The sequence below is a fragment of the Lepisma saccharinum genome, chromosome 4 (genome assembly GCF_977018435.1).
Source record: "Lepisma saccharinum chromosome 4, izLepSacc3.1, whole genome shotgun sequence".
NCBI lineage: Eukaryota > Metazoa > Arthropoda > Insecta > Zygentoma > Lepismatidae > Lepisma > Lepisma saccharinum.
In genome coordinates, this window is record NC_139232.1 from 69,828,127 (window position 1) to 69,850,405 (window position 22,279).

A 22,279-nucleotide genomic window follows, 5' to 3' on the forward strand; every position below is an offset into this window, starting at 1 on the left:
TGCAAGAGGACGCGATCGAAGCAACCGTCGTAACGGCCGATAGTTCGAATTTCATTTAAATAGGTCGCGTGAGAAAATATCAGTCTTAGTTGTCTTCCGTTTTCCGTCAGATGAAGTAGTTACAAAAGAACTCCGTTTCTAGTTGTGTTCAGTTTACGTTGAATCCGGTTATCGCGAGAGAGCTCCACAGGCATCATAAGTTTAGAAAAAGGAGCGAACAAACGATCGAAAGTTAAAGTTATCATTTAGAATATCGGTCTACAAAAGTACAGAGTTTGGAGCCGGGAGTTGCTCCCTCGTCCGTTTTCTTACAGAGTAGGACTACGTAACTCCAGGTAACGAACATTCCTTGTCTTTCCTTCCCCTGCCTGTTCAGTCAAAGGTAGTGTTTAAAATTATGTCCGTGTGTTCTTCTTTACGGGGCTAGTCCCCTTGCAGTTTGAGTTACAACGTTCCTCTCGCCTAGTAAGCGAGTGGCAAAGGCTTTCATAGCCTATCTTCGATCCCCCTCTTAGACTTTATACGTGGTGGAGGTGCGGAGCACTTTTATAACGTGATTAGCTTATTTATGATGCCCGGGTCCTAGGTTCGATTCACGTCTGCGGCGTGATACCACTTCTACAGTCATAGATGAGATTTTAAAATTATATCAGATTTGACTAGTAAGAAATTGAGCCGTAGCTGCGAAGATGGTTGTCATTGTCACCCTAGGCCCTTGGAACACAGAAATTACACCGACCTGCCATTTCTCCTCCATTTCTCACCTCCTTTCGTCAGGAATAAAACATAGCACTTACATGTTAATTTAATAGGAAACTAATGTCTTCTTAGAGTTTCTCATTTTTTACCCCTCCACCTAGTTATCTTTAATTTGCAATCGATTTTGCAGATGTGAACAATAACACACACTGCTTCAATGAAGATGGTGTCGAATGCACAACCGACTGTCCTTTTATTAGCCACATTTCTTGAATGCTAAGTTTTCTTTTCATCGGATTCAACGGAAAAGAGTAAGTAAAATTTCTACAAAAAGTATGCCAGCTACATCTAGGTAGCAAATTCGTTGGAGGTGAGAAAATCATTCTCGTCCTAAGCGCTGAAATCTCTAGCTACAACTCTGATAAGGAAATATTTCCTTCTGAGAGACCATTAATAGATTTACACCATTATAAAAACATAACACAATAAAAGTATGGAAATTTAATTATCATTTTTAATAAAAAGCAATAATTAAATAATATCTAACACTTATTAAAATCATTTCAGGTATCTTCTAATTTCTTGACATTTTGAACCAGTCGTTAAAGGAATTAATTTTCTAGTTTATAAATGTAGCAAATTAATTTGTTTATATACGTATGTTTATAAATGTAAATATATATAAACACACACACACACACACACATATATATATATATATATAAAACCAAGGTTTCGGGCTTGACCCCCCCCCTCCAAAAAAATCCTGGGTACGGACCTGTCAGTCAAACTGAACCTTAAAAATTAATATTTATCGCTGACTTTTGCGTCAACAGAGATGTAACTTACAGTTACAAAAGGAGTACACTGCTAATTTTATCGTTTATAAGCATAAAATTTAGCACTTAGTCTAAAAGACTAAATGTAGGTCAAGACATATTAAAAACTAATAAGAGAAAATATACGTATATTGACACACACTGGATTTTATTTCTAATTTTACATTTTTATATGTATAGCTAATCTTATTTATTTGAAGCTTTGCTTAACTTACACACTGATGCTAATCTGTGCTGATGCTTTTAAGGCTTATGTATGATTATTAAATTATTATATTTAACCTTTCAGTTTTCTTACCGATTAGGCGAAATTAAATTACTATGACAGTTTGAGCTGTAGAAAATGAACAATATATTTCCACCTGTCACGGGTTACATACATAATTTGTATGAAATTATGAATTCAATTTACGTTAATGGCGAGATTGTTCAGATGGACTTTTCAACACGGAGGAAACTTTATATAAATGAAAACTAATTTAAGTTTGGACGGACAGAGTAACCATCCGAGTGCTAAGCAATATTATAGACGACTGCAAAGATTTTTTCATTGCTAAGACATGCATTGGAGTCAGGGTTGGGTTGAAGTATCGCCACCCCTTGGGAAAACTAAAAATGCCACCGCCCTCCTCGAAACTATTCTCTGTAAAGATGTAGTGGATTGCGGATATCTGACTTTAGTTACGCATTCTTTACCTTCAATCTTTCTGTATCTAAATGTACTTAGTTGTACACCAATTTTGCAATTTTCGTAACTGTTAGAATTTATATATATGCAAAGGCTTGCGAGCACTGAAGGGCGCCAGTCACCAATCATAACTTGCTTAAATAGTAGATACAGGAAACAGAAATGAACTCTTCTTGCAGATTTTGCACTTTTAGCGGGCGGTAGTAATGTCACGTGTTGCAGTAGTAAATGCTCCGACCATTCAACTGACTTGCGGTTCTCTCGCAGAGTGCAAATCGAAGAAATCTTTATATGTTTGAACAAACACTTGTTTTAAGATTTCAGATCTTAAATAAGACATTTTAAACCCTTGATGGTCTAAGCCGGGAATATTTATGAAAGTTCCTATATTTGGTATTTGTTTAATTAGCGCAATTAAAGTTTTATTTTTTCTAGTGGCTTCTATCGAATCGTATGTAGGTCACATTGAGATTTGGCAATTTTATCTACTGGCTCTTAGACCTACGCCTGGCCCCGACTGGGTCTGCAAATTTTCGTCAATCCGCCTTGACGTTACTTTAGTAGGCTGCTTAGTATCCTGATTGTGTTCCTGAGTGCCCTCGAAGGTTAAACATTAAATCAGGCTGAAGTATTGAATTATGGTCGTTCCAAGAAGCATCCTGTGAAGAAAAATTCCCCCCGGGGAAAAATGAAGCAACTCCTAGGCCTCCCAAATCATCACGAAAGCCTCCCCGTGTGGACACCCAAGTTCTTCGATACGCGTTGGCGTTCTTGACCTAGTCTAAAAAAAAAAATTAAGATCCATCATTTATACCCACACAACCTTCGGAATGACTAGTAACGTCGTCTCGAGAACAGGACGAACAGAAAAGTTACACGCAGGTAGCCAATGGTAAACAAACCTTCTGGGGGGGAGGGGAGTTGATGACCTACCAACAAGGTACGACACAAAAAAGAGCAACAGGTTGATGAATTTGGCGCTTCTGCGGACGGGTTCTGGCGTTTCGCAACAGGGGCCGCCTGATGTATTGGGATGTCCATTGTGCGAAGAAGCCAGTTATCTAACGACACGTTGCTCAACCCTGAGGCATGGACGTGAACGTCGAGAGATCTCGCTTTCTTCTGGAGGAGAAAATTTACGGGCGAGGACAATGAGAGATTCGCCAATTTCTGCTTATCACGGTTCTACACCGCAGGCTGCCGAATTAGCCATGTTTACTTTTGTGGGCTCTACCGTCGGCCACCTATGCGTTGCGCAAGGTAGGTTACTTTCTGCGGGATTTGAAGGCTTTTATTAATGGTTTGCTGTCTGCCTCCTTGTGGGTCACTAGTAGCTACGTGCGCCTCCAATGAATGGCATGCCAATGTGCTTTGAGTAATAGTCGGGTGTGACCTGACTGCGATACAGGCGATGCCAGTCCTCCCTCATACCTACCTGCAGGCGCCACGTCCGAACCTTATTGCAACTGCAGGTGCCACGTCCGAACCTTATTGCAAGTGAAGGGGCCACGTCCGAACCTTATTGCAAGTGAAGGTGCCACGTCCGAACCTTATTGCAAGTGAAGGTGCCACGTCCGAACCTTATTGCAAGTGAAGGGGCCACGTCCGAACCTTATTGCAAGTGAAGGGGCCACGTCCGAACCTTATTGCAAGTGAAGGGGCCACGTCCGAACCTTATTTCAACTGAAGGAGCCACGTTCGAACCTGTCCTCCCTAATTCGATCTGCAGGCGACATGTTCGAACCTACCCCTTCATCTGAAGGAAAGGGTTACAACAGTGGTTTCCAAAGTGTGCGCCGCGGCGCCTTGGATGGCTTACAGGGGCGCCGCGAAATGTTCTAATATTTTCATTGAAATGACACTTATTCCAATGTATGTGCTTATTTAGTACTTTTTACGTGTAAAATGTTTCTGAATTTGAAATGTGTGTGTATTTTTTTTAACTTAAGTTAAGCAACCTAACCACACTAACTCAGCGTTGCAAGTGTGAGATAGGCCTACTTCTGACTTGGGCGCCGCGGAAAAAAATCTTGGAAAAAGTAAGGAAAAACTACTTGAATCCACAGTACAAGTGTAATTTCGTTCCTAAATTACAGGTCTCGATGATCAAAAATGAATTCATGAAAGGAAGATTTTCAAAATTTGAAGACCTAACATGCAGTTGTGCTGCACATGAATTTCTTTTCAGATACTAACCAGCAAAGCTGTACAATCTGCAACTACGTATCGGCAGTGTCCGGATATTCATGTCAAGCAACGAACGGTTCGAGGTGTATGGGGTGTTGCCAACCTCCCTTCCACACAGTACACCCTGGACTGCATTTTGAAGACCAAGAGGCTCTGACATCTGGATCACAGCCAGCATAATCCTCTATGCTACTAGTGTTGTACTGAACAGGTTTGTCTTAGTCCTTTCATAAATTTCATCTTTAACCTTTTTTATTTTATTTTCGCGATTAGTTTAAATTAGTAGAAAAACGAAGTTAAATAATAATAAAAATAATAATCGTATGAACGGTTGGGATATACGTCTAGCCTTTCTTTTTGTGCGTTTTCCAAAATTAAGAGTTCCGATCCGAATGATAGCAGGTCTCGTGCATAGATTTTTAGTAATGAAATAAGAGTGGAATTAATAAACAGTCCAATCATAGTAGCCTGGTAATACACATAACGAACTTCACAGTAGTAGTAAATTAAAAATGAAAAAAGATTGTCAGAGACGGGAAAGTTAAGTAATATTGTTTAGGCATTCTGGGAGTTTGTGGTATCAGCATCTAAATATAAAATTTATAATCAGCGGTGAAAAAATGGTTCGAAAGAAATATGTATGTAAAGTAACGCTAAAGTGCCTTCTGCGAGAATCAAAGCTTACTTAATTGAATACTTTTTATAGTTTAAAGTATTTCGTAATAAATAATTGAATTAAAAGGAATATTGCAGGAATGTGTAATGTCCAGCATATGGCAACTATAAATTAATTTGAAGCTTATATTGGATGGGTAAATTAATAAGATCAAGCAACAGATAAATCGCTACTTAAATGTTAAAAATGATTCATCGTGCAAGGAAACCAAGTGCCAGAGAAGCATTGGAAACTATGCATGCAATCTCGCCAAAAGGCAGGAGGTCACGGAAAACAACGCACGGAAGTGATATCTTCACGATGTGAAAGGCTCTTCTTCCTCGTCACGAATTTATAGATAGAAAATTAAATGTTAAGAAAAATAAAAGGCAAAGGAGTTCCATGGTCTAATCATTTCGTTCAATGCCAACGCGATCAACGTTAATAGACACAATTTAATCTGTTTACAGAAGGAGAAGTCAACTCAAACATTTGAAACGGGACCGTATATTAGCGTAGTGGTTTAGACAGATTTGGTCAATTTATTGTCTATTTAGGAGCAGAACAAAAATGAAGTCCGATACAATATTAAGGGAAGCTTAACCCAGATAACCCTAAAAGAGGACTATAAATAAAAACAAACTTTTATTTGCATAAAATGCTTCATTGCCAACTGAAATATGTGAAAAAAAATAATTATACAGTTTCGTTCATATTTGGTCAATTATATGGCCCGTCCTATATATAGGACGCCAGGAATGAGAATGATACAAATGTCTTGCTAAATTGCATATGTTTTACACAGTATGGAAATCCACGAAACATTTTACGTGCAATCCAATGTCACACTTTACACACCTTGTTGTTGCTTTTGCATGGCACTGTCGGCATCTTGTCTGTTTCTCTTGCGGTATTACCAAGTGATCAATTCTATCGTATCGCACGTCTTCGTTGCCAGATGCATTTGGGCGTCCTTTGGAATTTGGTTTTGAGATTCTGGCATTGCTTGCAAGCAGGGATGCTGCAATTCGACGACGAAAAGAAAGCAGATCCAGTTCACCTTTGCGAGATTTGTGTATTTGCCATGCATTATTTACTGCTAAGTCAATGCAATGAGCAACAAGAGGAAAGTACCATTTTTTCCCCCTTATGTTGACTCCGTAGAGGCTTATGTTTTGATCACAACGATCTACACCACCCATATTAGAATTGTACATGTGAACCAAATGTGGTTGCTGCACCTGTATGTTCTCTTTCTCCTTCAGGGAGTACCTTTTTGCTGAATGAATAGGAAATACTCCATGTCCATTTGAAGCTAAACACACTACACTGTTATCGTGCCATTTAGCCACAACAATGGATTTGTCACCTGTCACTCTATAGTCAAAGAAAACCCTGTCTTTTTTCTTCATTTCTCGTGTTTCAATGAGAGGACACTTACAAATTCGGTTTTCTCGCACAGTTCCAGTTCCTCTCACATTTTTTTCTGTCAACTTCTGAAGTAAGTGAATGGACGTAAAAAAGTTATCAAAATACAAATGGAAAGGAGAATCAGGACTAATACTTAGCAATATATCTGTATATTGAAGTACAACTGATGCTCCCAAACCAAGTTCCTTGTACAGTGGATTGAGTATCGTCCTAGCACCTTGATAAGGCTCAACCCAAGTGACATATCCCAGCCGCGTAGCACCAGTCCAAAGTTTATATCCGAAGCGGATCGGTTTTCCACGAATGAATTGCTTACAGCCATGACGCCCATAATAAGGGACCATTGCTTCGTCTATACTATGGTTTTCTTCCAGTGGAGCCAACTCTTGGAACTTCCTGTTCAGAATATCAAACAAAGGGCGAACCTTAGCAAATTTGTCTGCAGGGTCCAGTTCATTATTATCAATTATGTGAAGATTTGACATGATAAAATCAAATCTGTCTCTAGTTAGGGCTTTGCACACTAAGTCATTATGAGCATCAGAACTCCTTTCCCAGTACATTTTTCGTCGAGGAACTTGTACGTATCCACTTAGGAGAAGAATTCCAAAAAAACATTTAATTTCATTTGAAGTGATATCTGCTGGACTGTTCTTTGCAGCTGCATACATGTTGCTGTAGGAAACGAACATGTCTATCACTTGTTGATCAAATATTGAGCAAAACAACTCCAGAGGGCTCTCTTGATTTTCAACCAAACACTGCACTGGCCAAACAGGTGTATTTGTAACTAAATCACATTTTTTCCACGAATAGATCTTTCGTGTTTTCACGGGAGGAGGGGAGGGCAATTCACTCGCATCTCTTCCCACAGTTTCTGTGGCAGCTTTCCCATCTGTTGCGAAATCTTGAAATTCCTGTAAATGTTGATCACCAGTCTCTTCAATTTGAATTTCGGCGGCTGCTCGCAGTTGGCTACCAGGAAGATGATTTATTGAAACATTATCTTCTTCTCCTGAATCTTCATCCGTGATGTTACCACAGGAGTTGACTGGTGGTTGAAGACAAATGGAAGCACCGTTGGCCGGTATGTCGTCATCATCCTCTTCAATCATACTCATAATGGTATGAAGAGTAAGCCCTCTGAAACAAAAAAAAGTGATATTCAGCCAAAAGCATAAAATGGATTATATATAAAACAAACGAATTTGTAACAATTCTCTTCCAAGAATGACTTATTGGCTTGCAAAAACATAAACACAGGTTATTACTAACCTCCCTGCTTCCCTCTCACACACACACAGACATACAGTCACTTTTATAGTACATAAGTACATAGGCTCTTAGATCTGATAGTCATGAATTCAAAAAGACTAAGTGATTCTTTGCAATTGATAAAGGATAGCCAAGTTCCTTGCGTCCTTCATGTAGGACACCTAACTTTCAGCAGTTGGCAAGCCTGTTTGACAGTTGTTCTCAAAACAACGAAAACTTTATAGACATCTTGGATATATACTAAAACAAATAATCAGCCCACCAATTCAAAAGCACTGTAAATAATGTGTGTTTGACTTACCTGTCATATTTGAAGCGGCAATTCTCCATTTTCTGTCTGATTACTCAACTTAATTCTTGCATAACACAGCACGAATGGCAGTGAAACAACGAACACTAGCTCGATTTGATACGACAAACCTTCTACAAAGTAGAGATGTAGGCACCATCTGTTGGTAGTTCCTTGAACTACGTCCATAATTTTTTAAGTAGGTGTTCTACATGTAGGACGGTAGGGGTATCTGGGTTAAGTCCGAATTGGAACGAACCCCGAGTTGAGCAACCCAATCAACAAATTGTAACTTTGGATTTCAGTTTTGACGACAAAGACTTGGATGCCATATTGCAATATGCGAGTGTAGATTTTCCTACCTAGGGGTGTGTGTGTATATATATAAAATATGTGTGTGTGATTGTTTAAGGCATGCACATGTGACAAAGATGAAGTGGTGATTTAATCATGCAAATCATTTTTACACATCACTTGTCCAGAAGTTCAGGGAACTGAAGGAAAACTCAACAAAGCAAGACAAGCTTCAGACGTTCACACTCAATTCTGTCGAAGAGTACGTTAAACAGTTTTATGCTCGCGCTAAATCATACTGAGGACATGGTTACATTGTTGGTTCGCGTGCCATATGATTAGGAGGCTGCTACTTTCAACTTCCTTAGCTACGGTTTCAAAGCAGAGAGCCTGTTAGCATTGGAAGTATGGTATTGTTGCTGATTATGGACCTTGCAAGCTAGCAAAGTGGATATTTTCAACTTTTATTGCTGCAGTATTGCAACCTTCAATGCTAGAACTTCGTTGCTAGGAGTGTTAGAGACAGATGAGTCTTCGAAGCTCCAAAGACTCTGCTGGAAATTCCTGTGTGTTTGAGACGAAGATACTTTAGGAAGCTCTTAAAGTTTTCAAAGAGGAATACTGTAATGAGTATTGTTCTAGTAACCAGGTATTTGTAATACCCGTTACACGAGTTTCTTTTTGCAGTAACTTTCAATGAAGTATATTTGCTTAACCATAGTACGGAAAGGTATGAAACGGTAAAGGTAAAGCCACCCCCTGTGCATTGCGCAGGGTCATTAAGGTAGATTGCATCCACAAATTCTCCATGCCATAGTAGACGTGATGTGATCAGCACCACGGTCCGGCCGCATTTACCCCCCTGCCCGCAGAGGGTTTTCTCCCTAAAATAGATCCGGGTGTGTCTCGTGGACCTGACCGGCCCGCCGCGGAAAAGGAAGGCTTGGAAAATTTAGGCTAACAGCCACAGTAGACATAACTGATGATCAGATGGAAGATCAAAACCAATTAAACACCAGTCTCCCGCACAGGACTGGAAATCACGAATTTTGAAGGCGTACTCGAGTGAATAACTCAAAGGCTTGCTTGATTAATTTACACAAAGCACCGGTAAAAATAATATTTTTTTTCTTTGTGCAGTAGATTTGTAAAAGGTGTAAGACAAATCATTTTCATTTATAATGGGTTTAAATTCTGTTTTCTATTGCTTCTATAATTTCTACGTGAACCTAATATTTTTTGGCACTTTTTCGCTCTTCTGCCAGTTTTGACTAATCGCGATGACGAGGATGAATGATGATTAAAATAATTTGATAAGTAGGAAGTTTAGAAGGAACATCCTGGTCGAGGCCGGGACTCTATCCCGGAATCAAAGATTTGTTAGAGATTTTTCTTATCAAGTTTTCCAAGCTCGAATAGAATTGAATCAATATAAATACAACCAGCCTACAATCTGTCTGCGTCTGTCGAGACCATGGACTCAGGTGCACATGCGTGAACTTAAGTCCAAGGACAAAATAGGGGAGACTGTTGCAACTGGATTAATTTCATGTCTGCCATTTGTCACTTCGGATTAATCGCCACGATGGTGGAGAATGTGTGCCCACCCATCTCATCTCCAAAGTATGGACGACACAAAATAAACGCCAACATAAGATTAGGCGTCGGAGCCTCGCTAACCTGCAAATATGAAACCTAAAGTATACTACGTGGAAGTATGCCTTCAGTGAAGGTTACCCCTTCGATCGCTGGGTACAACCCAGTTGATGGCATCCTACTAACATTTGCAAATCCAATCTACATTAGCCACAGAAGACAATATTAACCTAATCCAGTTTATTTCTTATCCGAACTTTGTAAACGCCACAAATCATTATTCAAGGTGTGTCTAGCGTCTGGAAACGTCAAGCTTCGAAGTTAATCCAAAAATACTGCATACTGAAGTAGATGTATGGACGATGTGGTCTCGTAAATCCGGTTACGTTCTGGAAGGAGACCGGCTATAAATTAACATTAACATTGAAGCCACATGCTGTTCGCACGTTGAGCCACCAGCAAGCTGTCACGGGCACAAAATAAATTTAGTACACACACAAGTACATATTATATAATATACATATATATGCGTGTGCGTGAGAGAGATATCATATAGATAGATATATAATATAGTGCTGATTATTTTCTTTCTCGCCTATTTGAATAAAAGTTTCGTAACCAGAAAAAAATTGTGGTTGCTCCAAAAATTCTGTGCATTGTAAAGAGTGAATTTTCGGTACTCACTTGTATTTTCCATTTCGACAAGGATTATTTGGACCGTGATCTTTAATCTTTTATTTCTCCATCCCATAGATCCAAGACATTAAAATTCACTTGTTCTGAGCACTTACCGAAAAAAGCAAGCAGGGCCGTCCTGTTCCGAGCGGAGCCGAACCCGTCGCTCCCCTTCATGAAGATCTCGCTCAGCTTCCGTGGACTTGGGCGGTTCTGGCCAGCCAGCATGTACACGCCGTCCGCGTAAGATGGAGGGGTTTTACGCGTGAGGTGACTATCTGAAAGGAGAAATAAGAAAAAAATATTAGCATATCAACTACTATACTTTTACACTTTACACTGAACCGTGAGGCTGGATGTAGATCGTAAAAATATATAACGAATACTTTGGAATTCTTGAAGTTACTTATGCATATTTACACATAATATACCAACTTAACTAACCCTTTAGCCTCCTTAAACCAGAAGGTTTATGGCTGCAGCAACAAGTTTACCATCTGTTCCAATCCTGAGCAAGATCAATCCATTCTTTTCCATCCTTATAGATTTCCATTAGATCAATCTCAACGTTATCCCTCCATCTTCGTCTTGGCCTTCCTACCAGGGTTGTTCAAGGTCCAGAAACCCATAAATTCCAATGGGTTCTATTGGGTTCCGCTGTGACCGTGACCTTTTCTCTTGCACAATATAAATTCGGTCCAAGTTGCGTATTGTTTCATTGGAAAAAGGTTCCTGCCCCGAATTGAAGTTGATCCAGGAAAAAAAGGTTCCTGGCCCGAATTTCAATTGATCCGGAAAAATGGTTCCTGGACCGTATTGAAATACTTTATGCATAAGAAGGTTCTTTACGGCCTTGAACTCATTTACAGTTGCTAATTTTATCTTTCGGAGGGGAATTTGATTAATTTACAATTCCTGGAAATTAACAACCCTGGGATTATTAAGGATCCAGAAATCCATACATTCTAATTGGTTTCTAATCTATTTGGTTCCTTAACAGGACGGGAACGTTTCTCCTCACGCAATTTGATCCAAGTTTCGTTTTGTTTCATTGATAAAAGGTTCCTGGACCGAATTCAAATGGAGCCGGAAAAAATGTTCCTGGACCGTATTAAAATTGAGCAGGAAAGAAGATTTCTGGACCGTATTTAAATTGATCTGGTAAAAAGGACCGAATTGACCACGCGTTACCCAATGCAAGTCGCTTTGGCAGGTCGAAAGCTTGGACAAATTTTTAAAGTGTGTAGTGTTGCAGTGTTTATGTTTTTTATTAACAAGTAATTTACATAATATGCTCTAGTGAAACTTGTTTGTTTTATTTCTGCTATTTTGAAACTGTCAGCTAATTATGCCCATCGCTTACATTAAATTCATATTTGCAGCCAACTTTAGCATTAATAGAACACTTCAGCTGCAAGTATAATTTAAAATGGGCGTTTCAAAGTCTCGTTTTCGTCTCTCATAAAACATAGTAGGAATGGTGTCTAAAATAATTTGATATCAAATTTAATGAAATAGCATTTCAATGGAAATTTGGCTGTTAAAAATGAAGATTAGATTTAGTACGAAAACTTTTGGATCATACTGTTGATTGAGTTCAGATGCCATTCCTGACTACACATGAACGTAATGTGCGAGTTCAACGGAAGACCAGCTGGTGGCGATCTTCCAAACTGGAGGCAATATTACACTGCAGAACTGGTTGCTTCCCAAGTGCCGATGCAGAACACTGCAATCGCCACCAGATGCTTCACGGGACATTCAGAATAACCTACTACTTGAGCTTGCGGAACGCGCATTACATGAACGAAATTGAGGAAATGAGATCAGCAAACAGTGCAAGGAGTTCTCAAAGAAAAAACATCTGTTGATTTTCCTCCGATTTCTTAAGAGGGCTAGTATTAAAGCAAATTGCTCTGTAAATTACACCTGTATCAATGCAGGAGACATTACGTACGGACAAGCTTTTTGTATGCAAATGCGTCATAAATAAATCCCGGGCTGGAAATGCCCAGGACGCTCGTGTGAACTTCCTGCTGCATACGGACAGACGAGGTCCGATTCCGTGGCTAACAACCTTCTTCCCAGAAAGACCAATATCCGGATGCTTCGAGTGCAGGATGCTATGCCTTGCGTGGCCTTCAAGGTTCCTTCAACGTTTGCGTCAAGGTTACGCTCTGCTTTGATGAGCTTTTTTTTTTTGTTTTTTTTTTTACCCGTGAAGTCTCAATGGAATTCTCCCGGCCACTCCCGAGGACGTCGTGGTGCTCTTGGGAAGAACAATGCCACAAGCGGGAAGCACGCCCCTGAAGTGAATGCAGTTTGAAAGCGGGGAAAAACTATTTAAGAAATGCTTGATTTTCTTGAATTCCCTGTTCCCGTTGCTCCTTGAGCATTCTGTGAGGAAGTTTGACCTGGATATGTTAAATTCTTTACTTGGCGATTCTGGTTTTGGATTCTTGGATAGCCTAATGTTAAATTGCTTACTTGGCAATTATGATTTTGGATTTTTGGTAATTACGATTTTCGGTTCATGCGTACCCTAATTGTCAACGACCTCACCTATCGCGATAGGGGTCTACTGTGATCTCGGTAGTGACCTATCATCGTGTGGGCTATTGAGAAAGCAGTTCAAATTGCATTTATTATTTAGCGTCGCTATCTTAACTTATATCTGGATTTCAAATTATCCGATATCCTTTTCTGATGCAACGGATAATCCAGATATCCAAATAACTCTGATATGCGAAGAATTAGGATAAAACAGATTTGATGAAGGATTTGTGGAAAATACGTACAGTGAAATACGAAAATAACGAATAAAAGAATATCTGGATAGCCCGTAAAACGAATAAACGACCAGATAATGAACACATTCGAATATCCGGAAATTGCTGATAATTCGGATAATTCCGATATCCGAATATCCATAACCGGATATTTGAAAGATAGAAAATTATCAGACATCCGGATAAAATTTTATCCGGATTTGGCCATCCCTAATCAGAACTAGGAACCCAGAATTGGGGAGATGGGATCAATTCCTTGTCACTGAAAAACCGGCTTGTCCTCAATGGGCCGTTGCGTCGCAAGGGTTTGGTTGTAATTACAGTTTTAGTAAGATAAATTTCCCATATTGTATTTTATCGTAAGCACGAAAAATCTGCCATTGGTTTCAATTAGTGGAAATTTTTTGTCCTCCCAATGGTAATAAATTATTAAGAATGATTGGGAGCAGAATTCTAGAAAACTTTAAAAAAAACACTAACGATTAATTAAATAAGAAAGAACGGAAGAATTGTTTAATAAAACATCTCTTCAGACATTTTGAAGGCCGAAATTGACCGCAACCGTAGACCCTAACCTTCATGGCTGGGAGGAAATCACCAGCGTCATTGCATTAGTCATGTTACAAGAATAACACGTTTGCAACGCTCAATTCGTTTACTAAATAACAAATTACACTGAAAAAGGTAACACTGTGCAAGAGAAATAACCTGAAATTAATACATTGTGTTTGAATCTATGGAACAATCTCTTGCTCTCAATTCGATCCCGTCCCCCTGCATGATACGCTAAACACTAGGCCACCCAACTCACTTGCCTATCATGTAAATATAATTTTCAATATTACACAGCTTTTACATTTTCGTATTAATAAAGTGCTAATTTCTGCCTTTAAAAGTCCTTGAACTTCAGGCTATAGCGTTAACCGAGCAATCACACACATTGGAAGCTTGGCGAGAATAAATCACAACACCCGCTGCTTAGCATCTTGGCATAATCACGTGGGTTTTCCCTTCTTTATTCGTACGGCCTGACTTCGGACTAAGCCACTTACATTTTTATTGGGTCTGCCCATCCTAGGCCGTAAATCACGGCGGACGACCGTGTTGGAAGATGGGAATGGTAATATTAATCGTTCAGGAAACGCATGTGGAGCGGTGAAAGTGATATTCCAATTGGTTATTATCTCTTGGATGAGTTTCCCTACACCGTGTAACATGTAATTTTCAATGGACTTATGGTTCTTTGGAGAAGAGTCCGATTCTGTTGGCGTAGTGCAGCGCAAAGATCAAAGAACTTATATCCCTCCCTCCTTCCTTCCTTCAAAAAGCAAAAGGGAGTCACGTGATGCAGTCCTGAAAATCTTTGAATCGTGAATGTTCAAGCTTTCATCTGCCAAACAGGAGGTAAACATCCTCGTATGAATTGATCGCAATAAAAAAGTAAGTAAGAACATTCATAATGTGAACATGCATCTGGTACGCACGGCACGAATGTCCGTCAAGGTCCGGTAGGCTAATCAAGACTGGGGCTGAACGTTTAAAGTGTGATCCGAACCATTGTAGGGTGTGCTTTCATTAGAATCTAACCTAGGAACCTTGATTACAAGGCGAGAGAATTAGCCACTAAGCTATCTGGGAGTCCCGACGAAGAGATTATGTAATATGAAATCAAAAGTGAGACAGTGCAACGAGTGGGGAGGTATTTGTGGGAAGTGAGGGAAAGACGAGGAAAGGCGATAGCAGACAGCGATAAGAACGAAGAAACCGCACAAAGTGACCCGAGCTTATAATACGTGTACTGTGGAACCGTATTGTGCAATATATGTGGCTTTCTTTCTTTTCCTTATTCATACATGTATCAAAAGAGATAATGGTTGTAAAATATACCAATGTGTGTCAATATGTAATGCGTACAGCTCACTGCTCTCACAAGGAAATACAAATGCATTGGTAGGAATGCATTGTTTCAGACGAGCTTGGGACTTAATTTTCTGTATTGAAAACAGACCGCCCTGTACCAACTCAGCATAAATCCGCGATGAAACTAAATTCCTAGCAAGAAATCCTTTGGCACTGGTGTCCCGGAACCACAGCAGGAGCTGTCCCAAGGTTAGATCCACGCCCTTCGCTGCGACAAAGAACACCAGCGCCGGGTCTCGTAATTGAGAAACGAATTACTAATTTGGAAAATAACAGGGGTTCCAGATGACGGTTGTCGAGGTTCCTGTACGAAGTAGATACAGCGGTAATCAAGGAAAATTTTCGAATAACTTAAAAAAATCCATGAATATTAGTAATTTAATGGGCTTTAAAAGTATATTTTCATTGTGTTTATACACTAGAACTACTAGTGTCTGGCGAAACCATCTATAAATTCATGGTCCTCACCTTAAGTTTTGTATTCAAAGAGAGATTTCAAAAAGGTTAACACACGGCAAAGAGTTTGATAAATTTTACATATGTGGTAAATTTAGGAGTAACAGTTTTTTATGATTGAAGATTTTTTCAATGCTCCAGAATTGCATTTTTCACACTAATTATTACTTGAAAGTGATACTTAAGAAGAAATCGCAGTGCTCGAATTCGTCGCACAGTTTATTTGATTTGATTTATTTTACTTCGCTTTTTGTGCCACTTTTGGCTAATTTGCGAAGATGGGGATGAGTGATATGATTAAATTGATGAATAGACATCACATACGTCCATGCCCAAGCAAGGATTCGAACTCGGGACCCCTGGCGTCGCAGCGAGATGTGCTAACCACTCCGCAAAGGGGGCCGGCGGTTGTAGTTTGTTAACTAAACTGAAGGAAATTACACAGAATCCGTATATCATATCCGAGTACGTGCTGTCGGTCTCAGTCAAGGAAACAAATACTGCGCAAAACTAAAGGCCAGCGTAGAGAAGAGGCAACAGTCGGTCAACTCGAAATTTGAGAAGAGACCAAGACTAGAATTCAAAAGGAGGAGGCCTCCCTGATGGAGGAGTGGTAGCGTTGTCGCCCTGTTCGATACCCGGTGGAGGCACATAGTTGTTCGGATCCCACTTTAAACTGTAGGTCCATTCCCGATTAGCCTTTCTGTGCATAAAGTGGACTTAAAACTAATCAAAAGAAGGAGACCGACATTACCTTTCGAGGCCAGATGAGAATTTTCCCTTCGAGACAAAGATAGACCAGACTGAGAAAGGCATCCCAATCAGGAGAGAGAGGACATTGGAAGTCTCGTTTCATCTCGGTAAACTCCTAAGATAATTGTACGTATCTTAGTATTCATGCAAAGTAGTAGTTTAACACCTACACGCATCACTTGAGAGTTGAGAACGTCGAATGCAATTTGCAACCGAAAACAAAATAACATCGAATTATCAATAAATCATCGTTCCCGTTGCCCCTACTCCAAACCCCGTAACAAGGATTAGAACGCAAAAGTTAATCACTTCTAGTATTTGCTTTTGACTCTTCAAAAGTTAGGAAGGGATTTTTTTTCTATCCTAACGACTCAATGTACGATTGCCTTTATTTGAGGAGGTGGTGGTCGAAGAGGACGGCAATCTGAAAACTTGCAAGGGTGGCTAATTTTTAAATCCAGGACTAAATTTGAAAACTCTAATAGATTTTTCTTCTGCGATTTCGAAGTTCAAAGTAAATTAGCCAGAAGATACTTGGCCGCCAGAGCATTAAAGAGGTAGTTAGTCCAATTCACTGGCGTACGGAGATGGGGATGATGAGGCTAAAGCCCTACCAGAAATTGAGAAAATCTAAATTTTGAAATGAATGCAGTGAAATACTCGAGAATGGCCAAACTGGTAACTGAACCCCCTCCATAAAATTACATTTTGTTCTATTCGCACAACTTTTAAAACTAGGGTTAAAAATTGTAATTACGCAACATCATATTGTGTATTCTATCCAGCCCCTAAAGCAGCTATGTGATATCCAACCTTTATAATTCCACCCCCCTCCGAAAAATAACCTGCTTACGCCAGTGCTAGTGTTACAGTGCAAATGTTAAAAGAGGAGCGATTCTGAGCTAGATCCTTGCTGAAGAAAGAATTTCAGTGATTTGAGTGATTTGTTCTTGGAGAAAACCGGACACTAAAGCATTTTTACTGAAATTGTTAAACGCCAATCTCATGTATAATCAGTAGGTCCTGGAATTTTATGTAATTACATATTTTTTCGTTTGTATGTAGGCAATCAAAAATTGAAAATGTCGGCAAATTACGATGTTAGGAATGATACATATGAATTTCATGTTACATATTTTTACATATTTTGGGGTTTATTACATATTTCTAGTTTAAAGTACATATTTTTACATAAAATGCGGTATTGGACCATCTTTCTGGTTTTTTATTAACAGATTGATTTGTTTCATTTTACTTCGCTATTCTGCCACTTTTGACTAATCTCGAAGATGAAGCGTGATGATACGATGGAATTGATACACGGAAACACACAAAGGAACATCCGTGTCAAAGCCGGGATTCGAGCTTGGAACCCATGACGTCGAGGTGTGCACTACTAACCACTCTGCAACGGAAGTAGCTTTTTTTTGTTTTCCATCGAGTAAGGGACTATGAATGTGAGGAAACCGTTCCAACTTTTATTTCTCCAAAAATTCGATAATTTTTATTTGATTGTGGTAGGTCCTCACCTTGTTTCCGCTTCACGTTATTTAATCTGCAAAATTCATGTTGAAGATGACTTTGATCTTCACTGATTCTGGAAATAATGACTTATTTACGTTATCAATTTATCGGATTATGGATTTTCCAATGTCATTTAGCATATCACAATTTCATTATTTCAAGCTAACTTCTTAAAATATAGTAATATTGAGAAATTTAGGATAAGTACATTTGTACTACCATTAACCTAAAAAAGCAGCTGAGAAATGAGAAATAATACGCATATTGTATACTTTAATATACGCACATTTTTACATATTTCGTATATTTATATATTTTACATATTTCAGAGATTATTTCTGCACATTTATGTACATATTTGACATGATTTGGCAACATAAAAATCCGTACCCTAATAATCTGTAATCAAAGTAATAGCCACTAGTCTTCGGTTAGGTGGTATTTGAAGCTAGGATTATCAAGATAAGGTTTGACTTGATTTGTTTATTTTACTTCGTCTTTTGTGCCCTTTTTGGCTAATTTGCGAAGATAAGGATGAGTGATGATTTTACGAAATTGATGAATGGACACTCGCAAACATCCATGCCCAGATCAGGATTCGAACCACTCCGCCAGGGGGCCGGCTACTATCAAGAGGCTTTGAAACCTTCACAAAGCTAATGCTATCAGTAAGTTAGTTGACAGTACACGAAAACTGCTCACGACCTCATTAAGAGACTAACACAGGAGAAGATCCTGTGCTCTGTAAACTGTTAATGAACACTAAAACTCAAAATGAAAACTCATTTCACCCATCAGCAAAGGTGAACGATCGACGTTGCGAAATAAGCGAGGAGACTCGACGAAATGTCTGCACATTCATTATGCACAGAATCGTGGCTTGTTGGACACTTAACGCCCTAACTCGACGGCTTCCAAACGGGCAGTTATTTATGGTGGCTCTGCGAGTGCAGAGAATTCGTCACAGCCCCGTAACATGCATCTTTTGCCTGTTGCCGCTTGTCAAAAGGCAGTAATTCAAAGGCGCTTTCCCTATCTGCTGTTACCTAAGGATGGAATCATTCGACTGTAATGTACAACATTCTATGGTTTCACAAAATTGACTAGTTTCTAAATCAATATATTTGGGGCATTCCATGTCATAAGTGTCCCTGAATCTCAATTTTAAAAATTAAAATTCAATGCTGTGACCTTATTCTATCTTGTGAGTAAGCAATCTAAAATTGTCATTTCGATAAAAATTCAAATAGTATACATGATTAATAGTCCGGCCGATATGTGCAGATATTTGGCTGAATTGTGCATTTTTGTGATAAAAGCATGAAACTTCAAATGTAGTTTAATATCAGTCTTAATATAATTTTAAAGATTGGAGGCATTTAAAATAACTTCTTAGTCAGCTATGGCGGACGTTTTCAAAATGGCGGCAGATTTATTAGTATATCTTTTGACACAAGCTGTGTAAACGAACTTTTATTGGTCTTGTTTGAAGATTTATCTCTGTTATTGGTCAAAGGAAAGGAAAACTTTCCAATAAGGCCTACGAAAGCATTCTAAATACGTATTAGTGACTAAAAATACCTTGATTGCCTAAGTTTAAGGGGCGCGTTTTTCAAGATTTTTATAATAGCATGTTGCTGCTCAAACCGCTTCAGTTTTGAAGTCCGAAGAGTAATCGTTAATTATCAGCACTTTAGTTACAAATTATCATATTTCACGGATGTGGATGTATGGGTTGTATAAATTACAGGGGCAACTATGTCAACAAAGACAACCATTTTATGCTACTTGAAAGAGTCTCTTGCACATCAACAACGGTATTAAATGTTATCCATTAAACAATTTCTTTTCATTTTCAAATTATTGCTTATAATCAGTACCTGAGAAAATATGAATACAATCAATAAATGCTCTTACGAGTAGGAACATAACGAAATCATAATTGACATCTGCCAAGGCTGTCCTTCGTCACAGCAGGGAAGGTTTGCAGGGAATCATTATGAAAATGATAGAATTGATCTCTTGTGAAACTTGTAAGACTAGGAGAACGATTTGCATCAAGGAATCGAACACGCAAACGTCCGCTTTATGCTACTCGCTCTTAAACTCCATCAAGTTCAGCCTGCGGAGCTCACAACTGAGCTCGAACGTCGTGAGGATCGGGTCCTTGCTGGGAAATCACTTGCACATTTATCCGCATAGCCGCACTTCAAAATTTCCTCACAGGCTTCACTCTCTGGTGGCTGTGTTAGGCATTTCGGCTTCCATTCACCGACTTTAACAAGCGTGAGTACTAGACTTTTCCAGGGCTCGACTCCATTCTTGGCCAGCATGGTAGGATACTAGAAGATGAAGTTAGTGCAGAGCATCTCTTGTAGAGGAGACATGTTCAATTTCTGTTCCTTTTTAACTCTTCGAGCATCGTTGACGTCCCCCTCGAGTCTCCACCGATCGTACTGAACTATGATGTAGCGCCCTTTCTTGCATGGAAAGTATTCTCAGCAGGTGGTGCCATTAGCAAAATCCCTAGTTCTTCAAAAGTGTTCCAGACGAGATGAGAAAGAAGAAAGTTCCATCTCGTGGGCAACGCTAGCTAAAAGTGGTGCACCCACTTATGGCATGGAGAGATGAGATATTACCCCACTTTGACCTCTAGGTTCATCCATTTTCGTGGCATCCAGATAGGAAATTTTTGCTACTTCCTTTGCACTATCAAACGTTCACATCCTAGCTTCTAAGCGAAACTTATGGCATGGCTGATCACTACTGTGTCCATCGTTCGGGATGCACCTTTCTAGAATATGCAGGCAACACCATCTAATGCGTGCAGGAATATCAGAGTGTCTGCTGTTCCTGAGAGCACGGTGATAGCCATTCGGTGTTTGGCCATATACCCTAATCTGCGCAGGTAGATACAAACAATGATTCGAGGAGACTGACGCTTAAGAGGAAGTTTAGAGAAAATTTCTTTCATTTCCTCATCCACACGAAGGAACTGAAGCAAATTTTGGAGAACATTCCTTTGCTCGCCTACACCTCTTCAAATTGTCATTCCTCTTCTGCTGTTGTGAGGCTCGTGGTGCAATTCATGTCAAAAACCACGTCTATTAGTCGAACTGGCTTGAACTGTGATGTATGTTGGATGCAAACAAAGTTAATTATATATCTACTCGTATTTCAGGGTAGTAAATTTCTTCTGGCAAATCCTCTAGACATGGCAACAAATCGGACTTAGCTCCCATTTACCGACAAAGGAGGCCATTCGTCACTGGGCAAGAAAAATGCATAACCGAGATCAAGTTTCTATTATATTTTACGGGGACGAGCTGTTCCTCTTCGCTCGATTTTATCCTCAAGGAGGACAACTGAAGAGAAGATTGTTTTCTTAAGTAAAATGCCGAACAGCACTGTTTGATGTATTAGATACTTTTGGAAGAAATTACTGCATTTAGGCTATTTCTTTCGAGTTCCTAGATGTCTCTTGCAGACTGAGCAACAGCTGCATCTGCCACTATTCGTATGTCGGGTTTCCAAGTCCTCTCGTAGGCGACACGTAGGATTTGACATGCTTCACAAAAGATGCTTGTTTGCAGGATTAATCTTCGTGGTGCAGATTCTTCTCGGTTTCTTCAGTTCACGTACCTTGATTGCAGCGAGGAAATCTTCGACGACCGGCGCTATTTCTGGTCCAGCAACCATCCACCTATACTACGTCTAAGGAGTCTGGGAGCAACGTCGCACATAACGGGAAGAAAGTGAGTGGGTTAAGCTAAGCAGTTCTTTTTACTGCTGCAAACTGTTGTTGCTACAGCCGTGTTGTCCTCTCCCTGTAATCTCTTCCCCTCACAAGAGTTCGTTGGTCGAACCCTCTCGAGTCACTACTTACGCAGAGGACTAGTTTTCGTTCGCTTGCTCCACAGACTCTTGAGACAGAGTAGAAGTAGTTGCGCTGGGTTCTCAGTCAATCCTCCAGTCCCCTTATCTAACATACTGTTTTGCTCGTGAGCCCCTCCAGGTTTCTTGCACTGCAAATTCTTATTCATAAAGCAACCACAAACAAAAGAACCTTCTACCAGAGGCCTTCGCGCCCTCCATCCTTTCAACTCTGTCTACGGGGAAACCTGCATACATGCGCGAGAGTTCAACAATTCAATTTGCAAGTATTTTCACTCTGCGTTTCTTTTAATGTTCTGCTCCCGAGTGTGTCGC

The 22,279-nt window shown here is 39.7% G+C and overlaps 1 protein-coding gene across 1 annotated transcript in view; it reads right to left on the bottom strand.

The window, feature by feature from the left end:
• The window catches only part of Duox (dual oxidase), a 216,362-nt gene that overhangs the window by 65,061 nt on the left and 129,022 nt on the right, over window positions 1-22,279 (bottom strand). The window contains exon 3 of the mRNA XM_083120709.1: window positions 10,745-10,906. Coding sequence (XP_082976835.1) covers window positions 10,745-10,906 — 162 coding nt within the window. The remainder of the gene's footprint in view (window positions 1-10,744; window positions 10,907-22,279) is intronic.